Raw genomic sequence first — 27,591 nt, 5'->3', positions numbered from 1 at the left:
CAATGTTCTTTTAGAGTTTATATGATCCATAACATACCGTTAAGGAAGGTTCTCTCATCACAGGGACTGTTGATACCCTTGCATTTTCCTTTTACTGCCTGTGCATTTCCTGGGCAAGAGTCACAGTCGTCTGAGTAAGGTCCTCCGCAGGTTCTACAGTCCTGGTGACAAGGTTTACACTCTTGACTTTCTTGGTCACCATAGAGGCCATCATCGCACCTCTCCACACATTCATCATCTGGAAGTTAACACACCATTTTAGCCTTTTTTAGCCATAGGGTTTACAAAACATACGTTTACATCTAATTACAGTAACAAGATCACTTTTTTAAAACTTTAAAAAAGGGAAGCTGCCAAGCTGCCATCTTCTTTATTAAGTTCTACTTGTGGAAACAATTCCTTACTGCTTTCCATTCTCTGAAATGACACAATACAGCAACAATGTCTGTCACATACAGTACTGCCCCAACTCACTCACCGAAACAGGGTTGGTTATTAAGTTATGGTGTGCCATCTCCTGGAATATCAGACACAAGATATAATAGTCTAATGGTCTGTGTTGATTACAGTTGCTTCAGGAGGTGTAGGTTCCGAGTTCTCTGTATCTGTCCATTTTAGTTTTGAATAGTGAAGATGTGAGGTGACTGATAAAGTATTCAAAATCCTCAAGGGAATTGATAAACTCAAATCTTCAGAATAGGCAGTGACATGTAAACCAGAAGACACAAGTAGCTCCACTATGTGGAGGTGCTTTAAAAAAAGAACAAGAGAAGCTTCTTCAACCAAAGGTTTGTGGGAGTATGAAACAAGCTACTTAGCCATATTGCTGAAGCCAAAACCCTGATTTTTTTCAATAAATGACTGGATGAGATTTTTGGATAGTTTTACTACTAAAAATCAAATAGGTAATTGAAATGGTCTCTTAATTTTCATAACTAAAATGATAGCACAGACAAGGGAGCACTCACGGGACAAGAGCATGTAATTAAATTCAATGAAACATGGTCAACTTGTAAAATTAATATTTACAACCACTATAGCTGCAGAAAGTCCTGTTCCAGTGAGAGTCACTTTGGCACGTTTCCCATTTTCCTCAATGGCTGATAACATTGTCACATCAGTTTATTCCTGATCTCCAGCAGGTGGTGCCACAACATCATAGTATATTTATTCAAATTCAGGTTCATTGCCCCTCTTTCTCTGTATATATATATCATTCAAAGATTTGGAAATACTATGTATAGATGAGCATGAAACAAGAAGTTTGTTGTTATTTTCTGTAAATCTTAAATTCACTAATATCTTATTATCCCTGAACTGTCTGTCTTTTTTATAATCTACCTCAAACTTTTATTCTGTACATGAAATGATAATGACTCAATTTCAGTGTTTCCAAGTATAAAATTCACATCTCTGTAAGCAGTTGTGATTTTTGTCTTGAAGCTTTCCCAAGCTGTACAGACACCTTTCTTCCTTTCTTGATAGCTTAAAGCTTGATACATTTCTATAATGTGTTTGTGAAAAAATATTCTCTTTTCTCCAAATCTCTCTATTCTTTCTGAAGGTTGGATCCTTTTGAAAGTTTGATTTATTTTCCGTGGGTATTGCTTTTTCTACAGATAATGTTTGGCAGATGGTTTTATAGGCGTAACTGAATGGTTAAAATGAACTTGTTAATCAAGTCAATCAGGTGGCAGAAGATTGGGCCGTGGATGTTGCCATGATATATTGAGTCTGTTTATCTGATACATGGTGTTGGTGATGACAAACCCAAGCTCTCAGGATTTGGTAAGGGAAAGAGTTTATATTTCCAACATATTTCTATTTCCTTTTTTGTCAATTATTCGATTCCAGACACATCTCTTGTTGACGATGACTCAATGTAGAATACATCAGATCTCCTTTCTGATTATACACAGAATTTGGTCAAGTTTGGCATATAAGTGACCTCGATCATCTGAATCTATAGTAGGAAGATATCTCTTATATAGACAGATGTATCAGTAGGTAAGACAAAACATCATTAGGCAGTTATCCAGGAACACACGAAGGTGGTTGAATTGTGATGGCAAATCAAACTCCATTAATTCAACATCCTTCCTTTGATTTCTCTATCCAAAAGATGGTATAGAGACTGCAACATAGCTTTAGATCTAGGTTGGCTGGTAGCCACTATAAAGCTTAAACAGTGCTCACAGTGTCAAACCGCTACAGCAACAGCCTCGTTCTCTTCTTGAGCTGATGGTGTAAAGCTTGCCATAGCGTGTAATGAAAGATTCATCCATTATCAATCCATTCTGTTTTAGCTTGAAGTGGTAATGGTGGTTTAAAACACGCCATGAGCACAGCATTGTAGCTATGTAGTGTTTTAGAACTAACAAATTATTTACTTGACTGTTTAAAATCACACTTAGATGTTCATCTTGGAAATTATTTTTATTTGCTGTATATTACTTCCAAGAAAGTATATGTGGCAGTCTCTCAAATGCCTTTTGTGCATATCATTTTACAGTATATTGAGTACAGTAAATGGTTGTTGCCATAAATTAATAATAATATTTTGGATTTAATAACTTATGACATAACTTATGAAATAATTGTGTCATGAAATAAAAGTAGTAAAAATAAAATATACCTGAAAGGAAGAATCTTTCTTCACACCAATAGCACTGATTTGCATCACAGCTGATACAATTTTTTCCACATTCTTTGCATTCCAAATTGTCATCCACATTGTAAGTCTTTGCAGGACAGTATCTATAGCATCTTGTTTGGAATCTGAAAAAAAAATGATTATCCCTTTATTACATTTTGTATCAAGTGTTGGTAATACTTTTGTCAGCGGCTAACACTACCATATTTCATTCTGAACTATAAAAGTGATTAAAATTGATTAAGTACATTTGTGTTAGCACAATGCTAGTTTTAACCACACTCCTTATTGCAGAAGCAGTCTGGCTTTAATACACCATATAGAGAACTGCTATCATTGTGGAATGCAATGATTTATATGATGGTTCTGATAAAAATATTCAATTTAATTGTAATATCCTGGCATTTTGATAATGCGCTTGCTAATTTTCCTGGAAATTGTGCTTCAGAATACATAACCACCATATCAAATCAAAAGATTCGATTTTTTTCTTCCTTAAGAATATTAATCTTAACTCATTAAATACGCTGGCAGAATGGTATTAGAACAAATTTAATCAAAATATTTATATGTGTTACTTGTGCAAAATTATTCGTAACACTGCTGTGGAAATTCTTAAATTAAGAAAACTGTGTATGAACTCACCTGTAAAACCCCTCTCTACATGATGAGCAGTTTCTAGGGTCATCTAAAAAAACAGTCCAAACAGTATTACTTGTGGTTTGTTACATTTTCATAACTAACTTCACAATTGTGTAAAAAATAAAAATCTTTTAAAATATGGCACATTCTTGATACATTTAAAACATGTTCATTTTTTGTTGTATGTCACTTCCAAATACAAAATAAGAGAACACATACAGTATATTCAATATACAGTATATAGTTTCTAAAGAAAGTCTCCACACCCTTTTAAAAATAACACATTTTGTGGTTTAATGGCCCGACATCACACAACAAGCTAATTAGCCTTTAATTGTGTTCATCTGCAGTGATTGTGATCATTTCAGAATAAAATGAGAGCTGTTCTTGTAGGTCTCCTCTAATGTGTAGTGCATCTCAAAGTAAAGAGTATATTATGGGCAACGAGGAGCTATAAAAAGAGCAAAAAAATAAAGGCCTTTAAGATCCCTAGGAAATTGATTATTAAGAAGTGGAATGTGTATAACAACACCCAGATTTTGCCTATATCAGGCTATCTATCCAGACTGGAAGACTAAGCAAGAAGCACTGATCAGAGAGACTATCAAGAGGCTAATGTCAACGTTGAACGAGCTACAGGTTTTTATAGCCAAGACTGGTCAAAGTGTGCGTGTGACCACAATATCCCAGGCATTCCATAGACATATGGCAGGAGGACAGGAAGGAAGACATTACTGAAAACAACAACATTCAAGTGACACTGCAAACATGGCAAAATGTTTTGTGGGCTAAAAAAACTAAAATGGAACTCTTTTGCCTAAATGCACTGAACAATATTATACTTTGGCGCAAACCCAACACATTGCAAACAACCCCATCTCTATTGTGAATAATGGTGGTGGCAGCATCTGAATGTTTCTCATCACTAGGAACTGGGGTACATGTCAGGATGGAAAGGAAAATGAATGGAGCAATGCAGAGAAAAATCTGTGAAGAAAAGCTGCTGCCTTCTGGAAGAAAGCTGAAACTGGCACGGACATTTACCCTTCAGCGTGACAACGACCCAAAGTACACATCCAGATCAACAATGGAGTGACTAAACAAAAGGATAAATGTCCTTGAGTGGCCCATTCAGAACCCTGACCTCAATTCAATTGAATATTGAGCAATTGAACAGTTCTCTAAGGAGGAATCTAGTACAGAATTATAGCTGTAATTCAAGCAAAGGGTGTTTCCAAGAAGTACTACCTAAGGGGTGTGTCCTCTTATCCAACCCATAGTTCTTGGTTTTCATTTGTAATTACTTTTCAGAATGTTTGAGCATTAGTTTTTCACTTGAAGGTGTGTGTCATGATGAGTAAGGGTACAATTAATTCTGATTTAATGTGTATTCATTTCAGGGTGTTAGACCACAAAATATGTAAATATGGAAAGGGTGGTTAGAATTTTTGCAGGCTCCGTATTTATTGTATGTATTTGCAGATGGAGCCCTTTCAATGCAAAAGTGGCATTCCTCTTTTATTTGTGAAAAGGTTGGCTGTTGTCCTGCCATTATGAAATGAATACTTACATTAGAAATGGTGTGGCAAAGGGAAAACAAATTATGCATTTAAGTAGAATATGACAACACTGTTTTTAGACCTAAACCAAATGGTTAAAAAATAACTTTTGAATCTGGATCAGATTTTGTTTTTGTTTGCAGGTATGTGAGATTACCTCTTATTCTTATGTTGTGTATGTACTGTATAAATGTTAATGCCAGTTCTTGATCAAGGGAAATTGTTGTTGTTTAGGAAGCTGTGCGATTATGAAGCTATTAAAGAGGGAGGTGACTGGTATTGTGTCACTTGTTGGTAGATTAGATATGTTCAGATAGTACTGTAATCAGCTACTGAAACTGTTCATAAATTCTGTACTGCTGACCTGCCGCATTGGTTTTGTACTGTACACTCAGTTGAGAATTTGTGCACTGCTGTCATATGAGTGAGCACGAAACATTCAGCTGCATGACGTCCAGTCAATGACATGCAAGTAAAAGCCAAAATAGCTTGACATGTCTCATATTAAAATTTACAAGGCTATACTTTTGGGGGGTTACATTTTTATGCAGTACTTCATAAACTAACATCACTACAGTGAAACCATGTCTGAATATATGTAAACATTCACACTAGAAATGAAATCCTGACCATACCCATATGAATTCCAATGCACATATTCATGTGGCAATAAAGTCTCTACTAGTAACCATAAAACAATTAAATAAAAATTTTTAATAAATAAAAATAACTTCAATTTACTGAGATGAACCTGGGACATAGCAGAATATTTTTGCCAAATAACAATATAAGCAGAAATTAACTCCAAACTGTAATTAACAATAGAAGAAAGGTGCAAAGTCTTATACTCTGCCTGATGATCTTTAGGCAGATTATTGAAGATTTCAAAGCACTGAAGAACAAGCACTACAGGTTGGGTCAGACAAGATTCTACTTGTGGGTTTAATTATAATGCAAGTAAGAGTTGTAAAGGCCTAACCATAACTGCAGGGCTCAGCTACAGAAAAGACCTAATAAATTTTAACACTCTCATGCAAAAGAAAAAGATAAAAAGCACAGTAAAAGTGCAGGAAATCACTGATATATCCTGCTAAGTAAAATAACAGGTTGTAAAATAGAATATGATAAAAACTTCAGAATGTAGCATAGTGAATAAACCTGCTTATTACTCCATAAGCAGTATAAAAAAGACAACTCCATGATTACATCTCTAACACTAAAGCTAGTTTTTCAAACTGGACATTGCCAGTGGAGGTTTGCTTTATAAGGTATCAACTTTAAAGCCAGAGACTTCAAATCTACATATGACATTCCTTACAGTGAAAATGACACATTGGTGTTCTTTCAGTGATTTTATCAAATCAATTAGACCTGAATTTGTTGCCAACATAATAAAATGTGTGAAGCCTAAACAAAATGATTGTAATAACTGTTTTCATTCGAGTGATATAAAATGGAAGCCTCAATATACTAGACGTTAAGAGATTAAAGGACAAAATGTACAGTATATTTATTGATTAACATCTGTTCAGTGAGAGGCAAGTGCTGAAAAAATTATCAGTTGCGCCCAGGCTGAAGGACTTCATATAAGCACTTTGATCACGATAATGGACACAGCAGTCTATCTTTTTCAAAAGAATTATTGCAATTCTTATCTTCAGGGCTGTGCTTGAATGAGGACAGGGTACTCATATTGTGGGTATAATCTCATTTCATTATTTTCTGTATATTGAATATAAATTGAACACAACAGTGAAAATTAAACTGCATTGAATAAGCAAGACATTCAATTTGAACAACATGAACACATTTCATGTTAACTTGTGCTAGGCAAATTCTTGTTCACTTTTTGAGCATGTGCAATCAATTTAACTATCAATGAAGCAGAAAACCCTATTTGAGAAGGTTTTGTGGACTTCCTAGACTAGTAGCTTTTCAAAAAAAGTTATTTTTGAAGATGTCTGACACTCCTGGGGCTCTCCAGGATTCAACGGGATCAAAACTGACTTTAGGATCAGAAGTTTTAGAAACTGAAACTCTTACGTAATGCACATTTCTGACATCCCTCCTCGCAGGTTTCACAGCTTTCGTAATCAGGATCCTCAACTTCACCTTTACAGACAACAGAGAAACGTAAAAATGAGGGATGAAAAAGTTTGCAGGGATATTCTTATTAGCATGTCTTAAAAATGTTGAAACATAAAATGGTCACCTCTGGAATATACTGTATCATCATCATTTTCTAACTGCTTACTTCTGGTAAAATCCACGCTAAAATACTCAAGCAACAACAAAAGAGTATTTTTACAGTTATGCTTTTTTCTTAAACATCCACATAAAATAGTGAGTGAGGGGTTACAGGACTTTAGGATGCTCCAAATAATCAATTTGTTGTAAAAGTACAAAGGTTTTCTCTGACAAAGAGAACCAGTATACCTATAAAGGGTACAACATTGCAGTATGGTGCACAATATCGCCAATTAAATAAAAGCTGATTTTCTTGATTCATGCTCTTTTGTTTTGTAAGTTATCTGATATACTATTAATACCTGACATCAATAACAATAACGTCTTTTGACTCTGTGTCACTTTGTTCTTCTACATTTAAATGCAGCATTTGATACTGTCAAAGTCAAAATCCTACTGAATCACATGCAAAATGATCTAGGGATCACTAGTATTTAACTTTGTTGGTTGGGCTCCAGTTTGGCTACCAGGAGCCAGTTTGTGAATCTTGGCTGTGAAATGATTTGTGATATTTCCATAGGGTTCTATGGTGGGGAGCCTTTACTATTTGGTAATAATGTATTTACATGATGCCTTTAGATTGCTCGGCATCAATGTTTGGTTTCATTGATATAATTACACCACCACCAACAATAATAATGATAATAATGATTATGGTGATGGTGAAGAAAATATTTCTCAGTTTTCCTCCCACGGTCCAAAGACATACTGGTATAGCCGGTAGGTTAGTTTGCTTCTGGAAAAATTGGCCCTGGGTGTGAGTGCGTCATGTCTGTGTGTCTGCCCTGTGATATTCCAGATGTACTCTGACCATAAAAAGGCCACAGGACATGAATGAGTAAATTTGTTTTCTTAAGCAAGTCTGACCTAGACCATGTTCCGAATACTTGCGTAAGGTTCTGCACCCCAATAGTATATGATGTTTCATTAATGTACAGTATATCAAGTGAAATACAACAAGGAGCTCACCTTCTCCACATTCTTGCTTTTCACATTTTCCATCAATATGACGGAAACCTGAATCACATTTTAAACATCTATCTGCTCTAGTGCACACTTTGCAATTTGCGGGACAGGGCTCGCAGGTTTGTTCCATAGAGTGATAGTAATGCTCAGGGCAGGATTCTTTGCATTCTCCTTGGAAGTAGTAGCGATCGTTTCTGTGTTTATCTGTAAAAAACCACAAAAATATAGTAGGTGGACATTAGAATCAACGTATTGCTTAAGAGCCCTGAAAAATAAAATGCATAATGTTTTGCTTTATACGGTATAATAAGTATCGTGATAGGATGACTGGTTCAGACAAAATGGCCGCTCTTGTGTATGTTCTCCTGAAAGCTGTGGAGAATAACTTGCCACCCTCAGTCTACTGACCAATTGATGGAGGACAATAAACCAGTTTAAATTTAAAAAAAGGGAACAGAGGATTCCAGTGTCTTTTCTGATCTGCTGTCCGAGAAGAGAGCACATCCTCCTTTAAGTGTTTGCACCAGAGGTAGAGAAGATAAGAGAGTGTTTTTTGTATCATTGTGATTTAGAGAAGAGATTTGGAGAGACACATCTGAGTTCTGATTGTATTTTTTTACGGACAGAGTTGTTTGAGAGCCAGTAAGCAGATTAGCTTCACAGCTGTACTGGGACCGATGAGGAACAGAAGAAGTCTAGTTAGAAACTCAAAGAAGGGATTATGCTTTTGTTTTGAAGTTTTGGCTTATTTCCTCTCACTATAAAATAAAGTGCTCTGTTTTTTTACTTGGTGGCTGCCTTTATGTTTCTTTTTTTTCCCTAACACCCGCTTATTTAAAGATTGTATCCAGGTATCCTATAATATGTACTGAAGTCAATTAAAAAGAGAACATAACAGTGTAATTAGCCATAAAACATCAACATGAGAACAAGGGAGATCGGAAAATGATTTGGTATCTTATTAGGTTTCATACAGTTCACATTAACATTGATCACTAGTCTCCATAATTATTCAAACATTATTCTGAAGTTATGTTACAGTAAGACCCGAGATTTGAAAAATCCTTAAATATTTACTGATTTTGTATTCCTTTATTTTACCCGGTTGGTAAATTGAGAAGATGTTCAAGTTTATTGTAGCAATTTAAATGAATTACCTTGCGCAAGACTGTAACTGCTGCATCATTACTGTAAAAGTTAGTAATTGTTTTTTAAATCCCTGCTTAAATATTTAGGGATTTCATGAAATCCCGGGTTTCTTACTGTAACACATAGAGCCTGCTGAGTAGTGTCTGCATGCCTATGCATCTGCTGTGCTTGATCTTTTCCTGGCTGTTTAATGTTTTCAGTTTTACATAACAATGCTGGATGAAGGTGCTTTTATGATGAATACATTTCTCTTTTCCTAGTTAATCTAAAATAATAAATAAAATAGTATTTTCCTATCTTCACTATCTTCTTTTATAAGTATTATTCTTTTTTAATATATTTCATGATATGAATCTTTTTGAGCCACATAGTACCAAAAAGCAGGGACTCCTTGTGCAGGAGAATTCAGTGTAATCTAGGCTCTGAAAGGATAATGTCATTTTCTGTAACATGTTCAGTACTAAATGAGTCCTTTTGCATAGATACACAGTATTTACAGAACATACAATACATTTAAAACTGTATGTATTTGCTGTCTGTATTGTATCCCTATAAATTTGCCATATACTATGTCTATTTCTGTCCTCTGGTGCCCTGTTTCAATCAATCCAAAAGTAAAATACAGTTTATTATTCAGACATGTTCTATTAATTATAAAAAGCTTTCCATTATGGCTGTAATGTTACAGACTTTTTAAAATGTTTCAGAAGTCTAAGCTTTCCACTCTTTTTCTCAAGTCATATAAATCTAATTATTTAGCATACAACATAGTTGCCTCTTGTTTTTCAGATCTAGATAGTAACACACTGTGAAGCCAGTTGGCCTCACACTGGATTTTGGAGCAAAAAGATCATTTGCAACAGTCCAGACATAAATGTTTCTAAAGGGCAAAGAAATGAAAGCCAGAATCGTTAATGCTTTTGCAGAGAGAATTCACTCTTCAGGACCCAGATCTGGAACTGGCTTGATTTGTTTTGGACAATATTTTAAACTAATTAAAAGACAGATATTTTCAGTGCAAAAGATAATTGTCCTATGATCATTGTTCTAAGTCTACATTATTATCAATATGTGTCATTTTTAGTATAGTGCAAATTGCTTCTTTGATATAACCTTGAACTTGAACTTTATTGCCATATGTAACCAGTACATATACTGGTACAATGGAATTCTTACAGAAAGTCTCTTGATTGTTAAAAAAGTGTAAAAACACATAGTATGTATGTGTTTTTAACAGTATCTTGTATCTTGTACAGTATCTTGATGCATAGTGCAGACAATGCATCAAGACAATATACAAACAGTAGACAATGTACAAGTATACAGTAAACAGTTTGAATGTAAACAATGCAGACATGTAAACAGTGACTGAAGATGTGCAATAAATAAGAAATCATAAAGGGGTAGATGGTGTAGGTGTGGTCTGAGGGGCATGGCCAAATGTGTTCGTCAATCGCACTGCTTGTGGGTAGAAGCTATTGAAGAATCTAGTGGTAAGTGTCCATATGCTCTTGTATTTCTCGCCTAAGAAACAAACAGTCATTCTGTAAAGTGGTTTGAGAAGCCACCTTTAAAGGGGCTATATAAAATAAAGTTTATTATAATTGTTTATTATAATACTTTGGTTTCTTTCAAGAAATGTCTGAATCCTTGGATACCAATAGTTGATAACAACTATCAATTAAGTACCAAATGGGCTCCATGTGCTGAAGGGTCTCTTTTGGTTCATAACTGTTCTTATGTTCTTAAGATCCTTAAATATTTTTGTTTTTAGTCTTGTGCAACAGAGCTAATTGCATGCAAAATCCATGCCTTCACCTGTATCACAGCTTGTGCAGTTGTATGGTTCTCCATCGTTGCATTCTTTGCAGGTGTGGTGGCACTTGTGGCACTGGCCATTGAACGGATATTTCCCTTTTGGGCAGGAAATTAAACAGTGTCCACCATCAAAATACCTGAGGAAAGATTCAAACTCATGAGTTATCTCAGTCAAAAGTCAAAAAGCTTAAATTTCTCATTCATAGAACTGTAGCTCTTATGGATGCCAACCGATTCCAACATTTGCCCATTTTGAAGCTTGACTTTAGTCCCAAAATCACAACAAAAAACAATTAACTCCATTAGTTTGATTTCAATAATGGAATGCAGTCTTCACTGATGGGGAAGTACCATGTCACTGACCACTTCTCAGCTAATATGTGATTCTGTCATGTTTCACTGGTCCTCCCTTCTTTGTTTAGAAGCTGATTATGCCTCTTTTAGGCTTACTGCTGATATAGAAATTGAGCTTTCCCTGGCTTTCACTTTTAATTAATTGGATTGACATGGATAAACATGGCTTTCATTTATTGATTCTGCTTTCAGCTTATAATTTGGATTTGAATCTCTGCACCATGAAAGAATTGCATAAGAGCTAGATTCTTTCCCCTCTCTTGATTTTGAATCAGTTACTCTCTGAGTAGCAAGTAGTAAATTTTTTATGTGAAGCGTTAGCAAACTCTCCTGAAGAGTTTGAGTGAACCTCCACTTCTTGAAGTTAGATGCTCAAAAGAGGCACTAACTAGCTTGTAGTTGTTTTGAATGTTCTTGACTCAAGAACCTTAGCCCAGCTTCTCAGAAACCTATGCCCTCGCTGTCAGATGACATTGACTGTCATTGATGATTTTTTGACAGGTTTATTCTTGGGAGTATCAGAAATTATTGGGATGCAGTCCTCATCTCTAGTACTGCTATTCAAGCCCTTTGTTATTCCATTCTTAATAATTGAAACTACACTGTGCTTGCAGTGACCCTAAAAGATTTGACTGTCAATAATATTCAGGATTTTTTGGATGAGATTCGTACATTCTGCCATTTGAAAATTTGATGTGGAGTGGCTTGTTATTGTACATGATAAAGGTGATGACGATTCTTTTTAGTAGTCAGCTATTGTTGCAAAGGTTCAGAGTCCTACAATTCTAACCCACTGCAAGACTACATTTTGCCTGGCCAAGAAGTGCTGAATATCGCAGAGCCTGCTTCTTGAGGTGTTTTTGGCTGATGTCCTTCTCAGCCAGCGGTGGAGGCCAGAACCCTTAACTCAGCTAGCTTATGGGCTAAGCACAAGTCCACTGCCACTCACTGGTTACATCTGGTCCATTTTTGGGGGCAGACTGTTGGAAGCAGTTTGACAGCTCATATGGTTTTTCACTACAACCTGTAGGGGGACTGCTCCCAGGAGATGATGATGTGTAGTCTTGAGGGGGCGGTAACATCTTATCACTTGCTTTTGATGAGCTCCTCGTGGAATTCACAGAATGCTCTCTCAATGGCTCAGAATCTGGCCCTCTCTAAAGTCCTCTATTCTCTCTAGAGATCTTCATTTTCTGTTAGGACACTTGATGGAGCTTCCTTATCCAAGGCAAAAATTGAGTCTGCATTGACAGTAATACTGTAGATTATTTAGGTGGGTAACTGCATCAGCATGCGTAGGCTGCAAAGGAACAATAGGTTTATTCCATGCTGCAATAAAAAAAGCTACATACTGTAAATACAAGTATGCTGAAAAGAGAAAAGAGAAGAAAGAAAACACAATGTTTCGGCCAAAACGTTTTGTTTTCTTTCTTCTCTTTTCAGTATACTTGTAATTTATGTAGCTCTTTTTATTGTAAAGGATCCCACCGTATTTTACATATTGGAGGGGACCAGCTTCATCCACCATTGTGCAGCACCCATTTGGGTTAAGTGTTGCATGCACTGTATGTTCTCAGCCTCACTGTATAGCAGATAAGAAGGAGAAATAACAAGTCACTCTGCCAATTGAATTAAGCGGGAACTTTAGGTCGGTCACATTGTTCACGAATGAAATTTGATTGGGGTTAACACAACTACTCTTTTGAACTATAGTTTGACCATTGATGGTGTTGAAATCTTTCCGAATACTACTCAGGTAATGGATCTTAGTGTTATCTTCCAAGACTTGCATTTTAACCTCATGTTTGAAATGTTTTGAAGGTGGCTTTTTTCATTTCTGTAACTGTGCTCACATTCAGTCACATCTCTATTTGTATCATGAATCTGATACAATTAAAGCTAATGCATGCTTTTGTCTTTTGCCTGTGCTTGCCGGTAAAACATCATCTCAGATATAAATGAGGAAGAGCAAACCAAAGTGATGTGGCAGTGTGTCATTGGATTGATCTTACATACTGGATGAAAAAAGATCAGTGATGTGACATTTCCGCAACGGTAATGACTGCATTCCTCTTCAGGGATGCAGGACTACGAATTCAAAGCTTTGTGAAGTGGGTAACTCATTATAGCTCCACTGAAATTTAGACATAAAATGACTACCCGAAAGGTTACTTGGCTAGTAAATGTTAAGGCTGAAGTTGTCCCTACTGTCAAGGAACCTACCTTGTTTTAGTACAACTAATGCAGTTGTCTTTATCTGGCCCTGTACATTTGTAACAAGTGGCGTCACACAAATGACATTTTCCTTGGTCATCTAGGTACTGACCTGGCAAACAGAAAAATGAAAACATATATCTCTCTTCTGCATTAAATACCTTACCTGTAACATGTTAATATGTACTAACAGTCCACAACATTAGTTTTCTTAGATTATTGCTAAATTATGTAAGGAATAATTCACAGAATGTTTACCTTCAACCTGCATTGTTCATAAATTTTAAAAAAGCAAGATAAAATGTACAATTTTGAATACACAAAACAAAAAATACAAAAAGTAAGGAATTAAAAGAACGGCTTTGCTTGGGAGATCAGTTTGATGCAACAATTGCTTTTCTATTTTACTGCATAGGAATGGTCAAAAAGAAAGACTTGAAGAAACTATTTATTTCACTCTAATCCCTAGCCAAGTGTTAAACGTGGTAATTGAGGAATGAATGCCTGACTCACGAGACCAGGAAAAAAACTTTCATTGTTTTCCAACTTCAGAAATATGGCAAGCAAAAGTTCATCCTGGAAAATGGAAATCTGCCCTTCATGTCAGAATCAATAGATTCAGTATAACACAAGACAGACCTTTGCAGGAAAATGTCATGCTCTGGTTCCACTTCAAACTCAATAGCAGTGATTTTCAAGGAAAGGCAGTTCATTGACATGCAATTGTCAAATTTATCAAATCACTCTTAGCACCTATTTGTATTTCTCTATAACAATGAAAAGTCTGGAATATGTCAAACATCCCGTCCAAAGGAGAAAAAAAATGTTTCATAAGTCTGTCCCATGATTCCCTGTTCTAAGCCAATCAAATAAACATATTATTTTCAATTCTCAGACATAGAGTGTGAGTAGTTTTATAACTGTACTTAACTTTACTAGTTCAGGTGGGTAGCTGCGTCAGCATCCGTAGGCTGCAAAGGAACAAGTAATAGGTTTATTCCATGCTGAAAAAAAAGAAGAAAGAGAACACAACGTTTCGGCCGTGGAGCCTTCTTCAGACACCTGAAGAAGGCTCCACGGCCGAAACGTTGTGTTCTCTTTCTTCTTTTTTTCAGCATGGAATAAACCTATTACTTGTTCCTTAACTGTACTGTACTTTTCAAACATGTTGCTCCAATATTTTGCTAAACTGCATTAATTACTGCTATAGAATTTACTTCAACAACAAGTGAATTGTAGATTCTTTAATAAACCATTACAGTTAGAAATTGCATAATCCCATAACTTGTGAGTATCTTCCTGCTAGTACACAAACATAAAATGCATCACCTTCTAATCCTGTGCCTGTCCAACCCAGGTGTAACTACAACAAGAGGAGACCCTATTGCAGTGGGACTAGTGTATTTCTTTAGAGGTGCTGACATATTGAAATTTTGTTTTATATGACAGGAATTCAGTACATAATGTCAATGCATCAAAAAAAACATATTATTCAAAAATAAGCTAAAGACATTTGAATAATTGCGTAAATCTTGGAAGCCTAAAGCATGACTGATGAATGAAAGTTGCTATTCTATGAATTGTAACTGAGATGTAGTGAGTACCTTTTGGAACCACTGTAGAAAAGACATATACAATGAACATCTTCTTCACTCTTTTGGTGTGAATTGTTTTGACAATAAAAGTACAGTGTACTACCTTTAAGCTGCATGATATGCACTATAACATACAAGACCTCCCTCAGAGTACAAAGAAAATAACATCTCTCTAATGTATTCCAAAGATCAAAAAACTTGTGTATTTTAAAATCTTCACTTGCAGTGGTCTTACAAGACCCTTCCTGTGGTGTTCCATTTTGGAAACTTCCATTATGATACATACATGTTTTTTAAACTTGATATTGTATTTAAAATCTAAATGCTCAAACTTAAAACTTCCAAGTGTAAGATAAATTACAGTTAACCTCAGCAAATATTTAAAACAAAAACGAAAATATGTTCACTACATAAGTACTCAGACCCGTGAGCTCAATATTTGGTTGAAGCATCTTTAGCAACAATGAAGGCCTTTAGAGTAACTCTCTACCAACTTTGCACACTGGCTTGGTGCAATTTTTCACAGTACAGCTTCTAGTGCTTTGGACCATCACTCTGCTGAAAAGTGAATTTTCACCCATTTAAAGACTTTGGCAGATGAAATAGGTTTTCCTCTAATATTTGCCTGTACTTTGCTTCATTGATTTTTCCCTTCAATCTTAACAAGTTTTCTAGTTCCTGCTGAGGAGAAGCATCACCAAGGCATAGTGCTATCACCACCATGCTGAACTTTAAGGATTGTGTTGACTGGGTGATGCACTGTGTTAGTTTTTGTGGCAGATGAAACAGTTTGCAATTTTACCAAAAAGTTAGTTTGGCTTTGTCTGATCACACAACCTATTGCCATGTTTGCAGTGTCACTTAAATACTTTGTTGAAAGCTAGATGAAGTATTTATATAGGTTTGCCACTCTGCTGCACAAGCCAGCTTTCTGAAGTGAAAAGTGAATCATTATAAGTAGTCACTGGTGTCACAGTATTATTCCTCATCAGTTATTCCTGTCCAGCTGCTCTATTTGGAGGGACAGCCTGATCACATATAACCGCAATACATTCAGATAGGTATTATCAGGGAAATGGCGATCTTTTTTAAAGGAGGTGCACTGACATTTTATTGAACAGCAAGGTGAATTCTTTATACTGATTAACATTTGAATCACAGTCCGTCTCCAGTGAATTAGAAACAAAACAAGTATAACTGCAATGCATGCTTTGCACCAGGTTGAGGATGCCGTCTTCTGGGATTCTGTCCTATTACTCTACTAAGTGCCACATACCATACTAGCACAAGTCTGGCAACTAGGGGATTCATGACATAACTGTCACATTCTCATCTTCACAAAGAAAGTCTTTTTACAAGAGCAGTATGAGGACGTGTATAGTCCTGCTGGAATGTTGTCTCATCACAGTGAGCCCACAAGAAGGATTCCAGGTGAAAATACAGGGCTTGATCAAATGTTGAGCAATGCAGTCAGATTGCCATCAATTACAGGTTAGAATTGCTCACTGATTTTTTATTCCAGCCCTGAACCTCTGAATGTTTTGAAAGGCATTGATCTCTTCTTCAGCAGGACATATTGTGTTTCTGTGTTTTTCTTCCTTGATAACCTGCAGCCTTATCAGGACAAATCAACTCCTCACCTGTACTCAAACAATTCTCACTTTAATGTACTTATGAAACAAAGTGAATCATGGTCAATCATGATCATGCTTGTTTCACCTTGTAAAGGTGTCTATTTTATCTTTGTAACATTGCACATATTAATAAACCTATCTTCCAAGGTGATACAAAAAAAAATCTAAAACATCATTGTGTCTTTTCCAGAGTGAATTATTGCAGTATTTTCTGATTTATCTAAACATTTTTTTTTTACGGTCCATGTTTAGAACTCAGCTGATCAGATTTTAAATTAAATGCATAAGTATATATCACTTGTTAGTATCTCCTTGCACTTGCTCACCTTTAAAAGCTTGAAATACATTGAATAGAATAGACCCCTGACTACATCTGTGAGCTGTCATTCCCTATACAGATCCAAATGATATAGTGCTTTTTAGACTATGGATTTACTTAATTTTCCAGGACAAGGCTTCAAACCCAGCTGACTTTGCTCTCTATTCTTCTGTTCCAAAACTGGAACGATCACTTAGTCAATATCTTACAAGTCAGTGAGTCTTAAAGCTACTGTTATATTTTTATTAATTGCTTGATGATGTATATTCTAAAATAAATTATAATTGACCTGTTTCTTTTGTTTAAATGTTTTATTGTAAAGCACCTTGCAATACAGTAATTCTGATATTAAGCTAAAAATATGTAATCAATATCCAGAATCCATATACTTTATTTTTCTGAAAACGTGGAAGTAAAAATAATGCTTTCTTTTGAAGCTCTCTCTATATTTCTTTCTCTATAACATTTATCTATATTTATATTGTTCAGATTTAAACGTTTGCATTTAATTTCTGCTGTAATATAGAATTAATTGAATGGGAGACCTTATAGATTACACCAAATATCCAGATACTGACTCTCATTATTTATTGTGTTTCGAACATTCATTAAAACAGAACATTAACAACTATATAACAAAGCCAAACTTTAACAATTTTCTTCAGTATATATTGAATATTGAAATATTAAGCCATTAAAATTTTTACTTTCAACATTTTATTTTAAGTTCTGAGGAAATCAGGGAATGACAAAAGAGAACATCATATAATTTTATGTAAGTAATATTTATTAGAAACAACCCCAAAAATAATGAATTGTGATTCATAATCTGGTCAAAGTTCTAAGGAATATATATAAATTGTGTAATGTTTCTAGGAGTAAATGATTAATGACTAATGATTTGGCAAATAGAAATATAAATCTTGGTAACGGAAGTAACCGAAAAAAATGTTTTATTTAGTATCTGGAGGTAGATAAGAGAAATGACTGGCTAATTTTGAGTTGTGACTTCCCTATGTATGATAGCTAAGTTTTTTGTGAAATCAAATTTAAAAATGTCCTTGCATGGTTTCCTGAAAAATGTCATTCCTATTTTTACTCAGAGACATTTACAGTATAAACATTGGACTGTCCTTTCACGACTCTAAAGTTATTTAATATGAGTCATCGCTGGATCCAGTGTAGACAAGGCTATGGGTATATAAAATTGGTAGTTATCAACCTGCATTTTTTTGTTTTACAGTGGCATGTGAAATTGTCCACAGCTTTTTACATTCACAACAACGTTTTTGCAGAGGATCATCAAACCTTCTGAACAAAAGGTGGATTTTTTCTTGTAATAGTACTCTAAGTACTGTAGCTCTCATTCTGTTGTGCTATAGTGCCAGAATTATTTGTGCATGCATCTTCTCAGGAGCTGAATATGCAACAATACAGAGACTGCTAAGCCAAGGTTGGTTTACCATTATGAAAATATTAGTGAACTCTCAAGACAAATGTTTCAAGGAATATTTTGTTATAAAATTAAGATTAAAAAGTAACATAACATGGCATTATGATATCATAATTTAATTGCTTCCTTCAAAAAATTTTTAGACATTTATAATTAAAATGCACTTAGTGAGCTGGAATAATAAAAAAAAAAAAGCAGTCGGTTACTGTGAACATCCTTTATGATGTTTCCATGCAGCTCACTGAACTATGCAGGCCCACAGAAACACAGCATTGTTTCTCTTATAGTACAATAATTGGCCTTTATACTAGAGATGTGAAAATGGTGCCAGAACAGAATAAACTCAAACAGGCGTTTTTGTTAAAGGAAAACCTAAACAATATAGCATCTGTTTTGCAGACAACAGACAGCCATACGGTGGGGCACTGCAGTAGTCAGATCAGAACAGAAAAACAAAGATTTGTTTGCTAGGACCACCTAAGACTTCATTTGTTATGAATCTGAAGTTCTGTATTGCAGTTCACTGAGATTGAGAGAGAAAAATATTAAAGAAATAACTTTTCAATCAAATGTCAAAGTAGTAAAAATAATTTGTTCACCCACCCTTTCATACTGACTGACAAGGAGTTTTGTCATGGCAACTGCTCAGAAATTGTTGAAGTTAACCTTTGAGATTTTGTTTTGAGAATATGTTTTTACATATTGTTTTATAACAAACTCTAAAATAAAAGTATTTAATTTGGGGCAGATTTAAACATTAGCATTGTAAATTAACTTGCAAAAAAAGATTAAATAACTGCTGTCTTGCTTTCAAGACATTCAGTTCAAATATGAAACACAATTATTCATGAAAAAATGTAATGAAGAAAATGTCTGGCAAAAAAGGTCTTTAAAAGATTATTTACACAGAGATAATTGTACTATGTTCACCGGACCTAATTGTGAAAGGGCATTATGAGACAAAAAGCCTTCTCGTAATTAGGTCAGGTGAACACAGTTCAGTAAAAAAATTACAATGTTATGTTCTTGCACATGAAGAAATAGTAAAAGCAAAGTGATGGAATACTACGCATGAACAACAGATACAATTATTGTTCTGTAAATTTTATTATTGATGTTTTTCCACTGTATGGTAAATAAGTAACCTTCAAAAGGTTACTGAGAAACACACAGTATATGGGTTAATGCATAATTCTTATTGAATTATAATAGGAAGTAGTTTAATGTAATTTATCATGAATATCTCACATTTTTTCTGTCTTTATGTGGCAAATTTCCTGATGACTTTTATCACTGATTTTTTTTTTGTTCAAAAGCTATCCCTCATTTAAAGCAGTGGGTCCTTTGAGACCCTTTTTGTGGATATGTCTGCAAAGTTGCCCCAAGATAAACAATGGCATTTAAAAAGGTTTTAGAGTAGAGTAGTAAAAGAACATAAAAAAGTTACATACAGTATGCGTTGAGGCCATTTTGCCCATCTGGCTCGTTTCGTACAGTAGTTCATTGCTAATTGATTCAAGGATCTCATCTATTTCTTTCTTGAAATATGTCAGGCTATGGGCTTTGATAAAATGGCTGGTAACTTTGCTCCATACTCCTACACATTGCTGGGTAAATAAGCAAAAAGTAAATAAGTGTTCTTGTCTTGTTTCTAAATGTACTTCCAAGTGCCCTTTTCAATGAACTTAGGCTGTAGAAAGGAATTTCCCTCTGAAAAGGATACTGAACATCATAAGGTTTGCAGAAAGACACAGTAGAAGTACACCAGCAACAAAACAGTAGCAACTCAGCGATCTGTTGTGAAGGCTAAGACAGTAAACTATGCAGTAAAAAACCCTTGGAATCTACAGGTAATGTGCAAATTGTACAAAATTAGCGATGTGAAATATGCCACAAAGGGAGGCACTTATATACTGTAAATTTTATATTCCATAGATGGTAACAAACTGAATGAACTTCATGCTTTAAAGCCATCCAAGAAAATAACAGTACCAGTCAGACAGCTCTGATTATCATTTGAGAAAGGGAACATAAGAAGAGGTCAATGTATCTGTGTAGTAGCAGACAGCAGACATTTTAAATTAAATCTTGGCACATCATCTTAGGAACTAAAGGAACATTTCTGGATACAAACAAAGGGCCATATAAATAAAACATTTAGTACCATGATGAGATTAAATCAGTAAGGAAAAAAAAGCGACGAAAATAAATACAGGAATCCCCAGAGGTAGTTCAAATGCTGTTTTAAAAAATGTGAGGTAACCAGAGGAGAGAAGGACTAGTTTTTTTATTTGAATGTAGCCTAAAATATTAAGAGAATATTAAGAGAAAAGAGAACACAAAAGCAACAACAGGCATGTGGCAAACTGTATAAAAACATGCAGTACCTACACTAGCTTTCCAAAGTAACATTATGTGGCCTAACAGCCTGATAATAAGTAAAGGTTTATTCCATGCTGAAAAGAGAAGAAAAGAAACGTTTCAGCTGTGGAGCCTTCTTTGGGTGTGAAGAAAACATTTTGTTTCTTTTCTTCTCTTTTTAGCATGGAATAAACCTTTACTTGTTCCTTAGGCATGCTGACACAGCTACCTACTTGAACTACTTCAGCCTGAAATAATGACACATTATGTCAGAATTTATTTTACCTTAATTTACACATTGTAATACACAACCTCCAAGTGAAAAACAAATGCTCAACAACAAATACACTCCTGAGTTAGCACTTGTGGAAACACGCTTGCAATTACAGACATAATTCTGTTGAGATAGGTCTGCGCTCATGTAGCACATCTAGGTTGGGTGATGTTTGCCCATTCTTCCTTACTGAACTGTTAAATCAAATTGTGAAGGGACAGTTGATGGGGTGTAACCTTCAAGTCATTCCATAGATTTTTAATTGGATTGAAGCCATGTGTATTTGCTTCACACATTTCCCCTTCTATCCTGACCAGTGCCCCAGTCCCTGCTGCAGAGAAACGTCCCCCTATTGCTTCCACCACGCTTTACATAGGGGTGATGTGCTGTGGGTAATGTACTTAAACTGGGTTTTTGCCAGGACCGCAAGTCCTTTAAAGTTTGCCTTTGGATTCTTGGTAGCCTCTGTGATCAGTTTCAGGTGCATTAACATACTGACATAGCCTAAACATTTTACACTAATATAGCTAACCCTTAATGTTTGTTCTGAAATGATGTGAAATGCCCTCAATGAAATACAGACAAAAAAGTGTAATCTAGGAAATTAGAAACTGTCAGAATTTGACTCCTAAAGAAGGATTTGCAAAATTTTACCATTACCATACACAACTCTTCACTTTATTGTAATTACTTCATCTTCACTGCTCTGCCTGGAAGAAGAAACTAATAATTACATTTGTAATGTAATAACAGTACATTTGTTCTTCACATTACAACCAGACTCTTCCTGTTTGGTCAAAATAGTAAATTAAAGTTTAAGAAAGTTTACACATGCAAAAACTCAAAAATATAATAACATTAATAGGTTCCTTTTTAGAAATACAGCTTTTATTTTAGGTCTTTATTTTTAAAAGTATTCATACCACTTTCATTTTACAATGGGTACTATCAAACTACTATTTAGACATATGGAGCTTTGTATACACTAATATTCTACACAGAACTGTAATATCAGTTCACGAAAACTACAATAAAATGAAATTAATATTCATTTAATTTAAAAAATAAGAAACAACAGTGATTTTTGGCCATGATCAATTACAACTGGACTCAAATATCTTACAAGTAAGGAGCATTTTACAAATGTACAATATTTCTCAGTAAACATGAAATACTAAATAATGATATTATTCTCTAAAGTAAATTATGATTTTATATATTTATACATTTTCTGTTTAATATTAGTTATTTGAATGTATTTGCACAGAATCTTTACAAACTATAACATTTTAATTCTGAATACATAATATTAAAGAAAATTGTATAAAATATGAGGCAGCAATATAATAAAACAGTACATCTCTGGAACTCAGATAAAACATGTTCTAATAAAAGAGTTTTAAAAGAACACTTCCAATATCCTTTTTCTTAAAAAAAAATCCCCTTTCTTTATAAATAAGAGCATGGCATCTAATACTTTAAAAATACTCTTTTGTGTAGTGTTCTCTAGAATCATTCCTCGCCCAAACAGAATATGCACAAAGCCATTTTCTGAAAACATTTTCATAAACAAAAAGTGCAAGCCCAATCACTGACAAAACAGTGGACATCACAAATACTGTCATTACTATAAGGGTGTAGAGGCTTTGAGAATGAAACTAGATAACAAAGCATAAAATAATGTTGTCTTGTCCGGAAAACATCTGAAATTACACAGGTGAATACCTGCAAAGCAGCCATGTACTGTATCATACCTACAAAATACGTGTTCTTTAAAAAAAATAATGAAAGGTCCAAGTGGTAAGTGCATGAGGTAATGACTAAGCAACAGTCCAGTTTATTTCACTAAAAGAAACTGATTAGCACCTGTCAATATTTGCTAATGCCCAATGGTAGAGGTGTATCCCCTGTGGACAAGCTTATCTGTAGTTTATTATTCAATTTAGAACACAATACAAAGACCAGGAAAATCACTGCCAAACTTTATCCTACTGTCACAGAACCTCACCAGACTTTAAGCAATCAATTAAATGTGTTTGACAACATGTGTGATATTCCAGACGATACTGTAATTTCTTGAGCAACAACTGTTTTCCATTATTATCCACGATCATCCATGGAGAAAGACACCAGAATCTTGGATTCTTAGAATCATATGTAAATTTTGCACCCATTACACTTAATATAAAATGTCATTTTAAGCAGGAATATTCAAAAGTTTTCATTAGACCCCTGCCAGCCATTAATATATGTCTGATTGTGCAGTTCTGAAAAGTAGCTTTCGTACTGTAAACAGTGACATATTCAGGTGGTTTTGGCATCAGAATTATTTTTGTCTTGTTCCAAGGTAGACAATTCATGTGCAAGAAAGTTTTGAAAATGTAAATTATTCCCTCAGTTGCCAGACTCCACATTCCAGTTAACCTGGATTTTGTTTTACTTCTTCTTCCCTTTAAGTGAGTTCAGAGTATTATATGAATAAAACACCAGGCACCTCATTGTAAGGGAATTTAGGTAAATCACCAATTTTGCTTATTAACCATACAGGTTTTAACAAACATGCCATTAATAACATAGCTCTAGATGATACGGTACACATACAAACATCTCACCAGTATACAGGTTATGATGCAACTTTCCAATATCTCTTTTTGCATAAACAGGGGGCAAGTGTCATTTAGGAAAAGTTCAGTTAACCTTTTTTTACACTGAATGTCAGTCAGAGGGATCCAAAATTGTTCTGACAGGTAATTTTGCCAAATGGGCACTTCACATTATTATACTTTCTTCTCTTTCCCAAGAATGGTACATTTGAGTGTGGACACACCTAGACATATTTATTGCTTTTGCAAACTGTAGCAAAATAATTAAAATATATCTGTCTTTTATCAAACTTGTGTGCTTTAAAGGTATCCAGAAATCCTGAAATAAACCTAGTTATTTCATGATTTGTTCGAATAGGATAATGAGTAGTGTATTGTAAAAAAAAGAATTGCTTGGACAGAATTTCTTGAACAATCATTTACCATTTAGGAATTAGCAATGGATGTGATTTAATGAAAGTGAATTATTTGCCTATTACTTGGAAAGAAAACTTCTATTTAACTCTCAAATGTCTTGATAGTTAAGTAACTGACTTTCACTTTTGGAACAAAGACAGAGATACCTAACCAGTCTGGAAGATGCCTTTCACAGAAGTTTCACCTGGTGCAATGGCCATCTTATTGTGAAGAATTGCACAATGCATTGGTTCTCATGTGACAGGAATGAAACTATCACTTCCATTTATTATTGTAAATGTGCATTAACCCCTCAGCCTGTCCCTTTTCCACATGTCTATGCAAACAGTAATACCTGCTCAATGACAACATGTCTTTGCATTGGGCCATAATACAGATATCTGAAGTATAACTGTAGGGAAAAAACACCCAAAATGGGTAAAAATACGTGTATGGATGTTATGGAGGAGAGATGTAAGGATCAATTAACTTTTGTAAAAGCAAACACTTGTCTAGGTAAGTTGACATAATTATGCTATGATCATCTTATTAGATATCTATAAATGCAACAAAGTTTTGACTTGAGAAAAAAAAGTATTATTCACATTAATTAAAGTGGTTTTTGTATAAAACCACTATGCAGTACGGGGGACAGACGTCTTGAGGTAAGTGGGGTGCATTAATCAACATTATTAGACACTTCACAATAATTGGCCAGTTCAAATAATGAACATTTACATTTTGATAATAAAATCTGTACAGTATACAATTTTTCCATGTCATACCAAATGGTTTATATGGCACACATAAGAAAGTATTAAAACAGAGCTTATCAGAGGGACAGTATAGCTCAAAGTACTCTGATTGGTAAACATGCAAGAAACAATTCATAAAGACAGCATCAGAATCCCATTCTTAAAAATGATGGAGAAACATTTGTGCTATTTGCAATGAGGAGGGTTTTTAAGAACATTTACTACTTAATTAATGTTTGTGTGAACATCTTTCAAGGAATAATAGCCAGCTTGTCATAATGCATAGAATACAAGCTGTGTTTGACAGTGCCTTAGCCTTTGATCAGTCTGAGTTTCTGCATTTCAAGTTAAGAAGGATATTTAATGTAAATATGTTATATTACATTAAATCACAAAAAATAATTACTCCTTTAGCAGAAACAATGGTTTCTAATTTACATGCAAGGATTTCAAATGGAAACCAATCTTTACATTGAACATTCATACTTCAACTGCATTGCTTGGAAAGTTACAGAAACTGTTAAATATTTTATTGTGGAAATGATGGCAAATGAAAGAAATGCTCACCTTGAACTGGCCTCCATTCAATATACACTTACTGCAAGCGTAAATCCATTTGACCATCTTTCATATTCATAAGCATGCTTTCATATTTATGTACCAAAAGTTGTGGATATCTTTCAGTCATACTTATGATAAATGTAGTAGCAAACACAAACAAGAGACTGTTCTTCCTTTGAGGAATGGACCCAAATGAACTATGAATTGTACTTTGAATGTAAAAAGAAATTTGGCATCAATGCTTTGGTCACAAAATACCAACATGTTCATTGTTATAATTCTGGACACTAACCCTGAAAACATGTCCGAGTGAAGGAAGGTAGGTGTGTTGTAGTTGTTCTGTCATTTGAGTTCTGACACAGTTCGTCCATTCCCTTATAAAAAGCAGGGAGGCGGATTTAATATAAATTATCACTAAAAATGCATACAGAAGTACTGAAACGCTATGGAAGTCCATTCACCCTTTTAGTGAACATGTTCTACAACACAACTGCTGAAGGACTTTTCTCTGGCAGAGATTATTCTTTTTCACTAGGACACAGAAGCTTCCTTCCGCCCATGATTCTTCATTTGCTTTCCAGAGATCAGGCAAGAGAGACAGGGGAATCGGAGAAGGGAGGTGCAGTGGGATTTGATTTGTCAGACAGGCAGAGAAGTTGGAGGAAACCAGGGCAGGCGACAGCAAAAGGTTTTGATCCATCACAATAATGGTTGGCAACAGGAAGGAATATTGTGGTCCAGCAGGAAGTGATTGGAATCCATTATTGGAAGGGAAAAACATGTGAAAAAACAACAATTAGAAACACAATGCATTTCTGATCAGGTCACACTTTTCAATAAGTGGATTGCTGCATGAATATGAGCAAGTACCAAAACAAAATTAACTGGAATGGAAAATGTGCAAACATGCATTTACTTCCTCGTGTGCCTCGTATTAAAAAGTGATTCTATGAACTGCTACAAGAAAGTAAGAATAATAGATATGAAAATGAAAACTGGTGAACAATAATTTGAGTAAATCATTTTGTTTGAGAAGACAGTATTTTCATCACAATTATTTCCAAAACAATGGTTTCTTAATATCACACTTTTTTTCTCTCATCTTAAGACCCTTAAGTTCTGAACAGTTTTCGTACCTTTATTTCCGATTTGCAGAGTTATATAAAAACCTCAGCTTGTCAGTAGCAAACCATAAATGCAGTACATTTTTGCAGACTTTTTTGTCAAAGATCTGCTACATCTAATGAAAACTCACCAAGTACTGGGTTTATCATCTTAAATGTAAACGGAATGTGCAGTTTTTAAGAAAAATCACATTACATTAAAATTTAGATAAAGCTGAAGTTAATTGTTCATAATGAGATAAATGTCTTCAACAAGACATTTTCAGTTTTAGAAATAGAAATAAATACCTTGTGCATTTTGGCTAGGATTTTGGATTTCATAAGCATTTACAATTGAATTGGAATAAAAAATAATAATCTAAACAATAACAATAGGGTTCTAGAAAATTTGTTCACTGGCCAATCTATCAGAATATATAGGTGTTAAAAGTGCATTTAAGGCCATAGGCAAAATATCAAGCATACCATAATTTTGCACGGTGCAGTCATTCATGATGATTAGTGAACATCTGATGGTGAATAAACAAGATTATAATCTTACTACTTTAGAGTAAATTTAGATTTTGGCCTTAGTTATAAAAAACAAACTTTTTTTATTTATTCAAACTGTATCCCACTCACATAAATGCATGTCATATTTTAGTAGACAAAAGTTCAAAATTCAGAAGTGACCTTACAGTGATTTAATCTGCACATTCAAAACTGTTCAAACTGTGTGTTTGACTTTTCGAAATATGTACTCACCATCTTTACAAATTGTACTGACAACACAGACACCCGACTCTAAGTTATATCCACTAACACAGCTGCTGCAATTCCTCTCCCCAGGACCAGTGCACGAATAGCAGCTTGGATCACATCTAAAAATTCAAAGCATTTGAATATACTACATGTATTGAAGTATATATCATTTA

At 34.7% G+C, this 27,591-nt stretch overlaps 1 protein-coding gene across 2 annotated transcripts in view; it reads right to left on the bottom strand.

Moving 5' to 3' along the window:
• pcsk5b (proprotein convertase subtilisin/kexin type 5b) overlaps positions 1-27,591 on the bottom strand; it is a 145,347-nt gene that overhangs the window by 16,772 nt on the left and 100,984 nt on the right. Inside the window, exons 20-27 of one of the 2 annotated variants that reach the window (XM_088630139.1) lie at positions 27,422-27,537; positions 13,612-13,714; positions 11,035-11,171; positions 8,071-8,271; positions 6,898-6,966; positions 3,299-3,341; positions 2,636-2,778; positions 38-238 (exon numbers count right to left, since the gene is read on the bottom strand). In XM_088630139.1, coding sequence (XP_088486265.1) covers positions 38-238; positions 2,636-2,778; positions 3,299-3,341; positions 6,898-6,966; positions 8,071-8,271; positions 11,035-11,171; positions 13,612-13,714; positions 27,422-27,537 — 1,013 coding nt within the window. Of the gene's footprint in view, positions 1-37; positions 239-2,635; positions 2,779-3,298; positions 3,342-6,897; positions 6,967-8,070; positions 8,272-11,034; positions 11,172-13,611; positions 13,715-22,104; positions 26,127-27,421; positions 27,538-27,591 lie in introns of those variants that run through there. The other variant, XM_088630140.1, reaches the window with a different exon arrangement.

This window comes from Lepisosteus platostomus, chromosome 4 (genome assembly GCF_059453375.1).
Source record: "Lepisosteus platostomus isolate fLepPlt1 chromosome 4, fLepPlt1.hap1, whole genome shotgun sequence".
Lineage (NCBI taxonomy): Eukaryota > Metazoa > Chordata > Actinopteri > Semionotiformes > Lepisosteidae > Lepisosteus > Lepisosteus platostomus.
The sequence above is the reverse complement of the archived record's forward strand: the minus strand, read 5'-3'. Positions and strand labels throughout refer to the sequence as shown.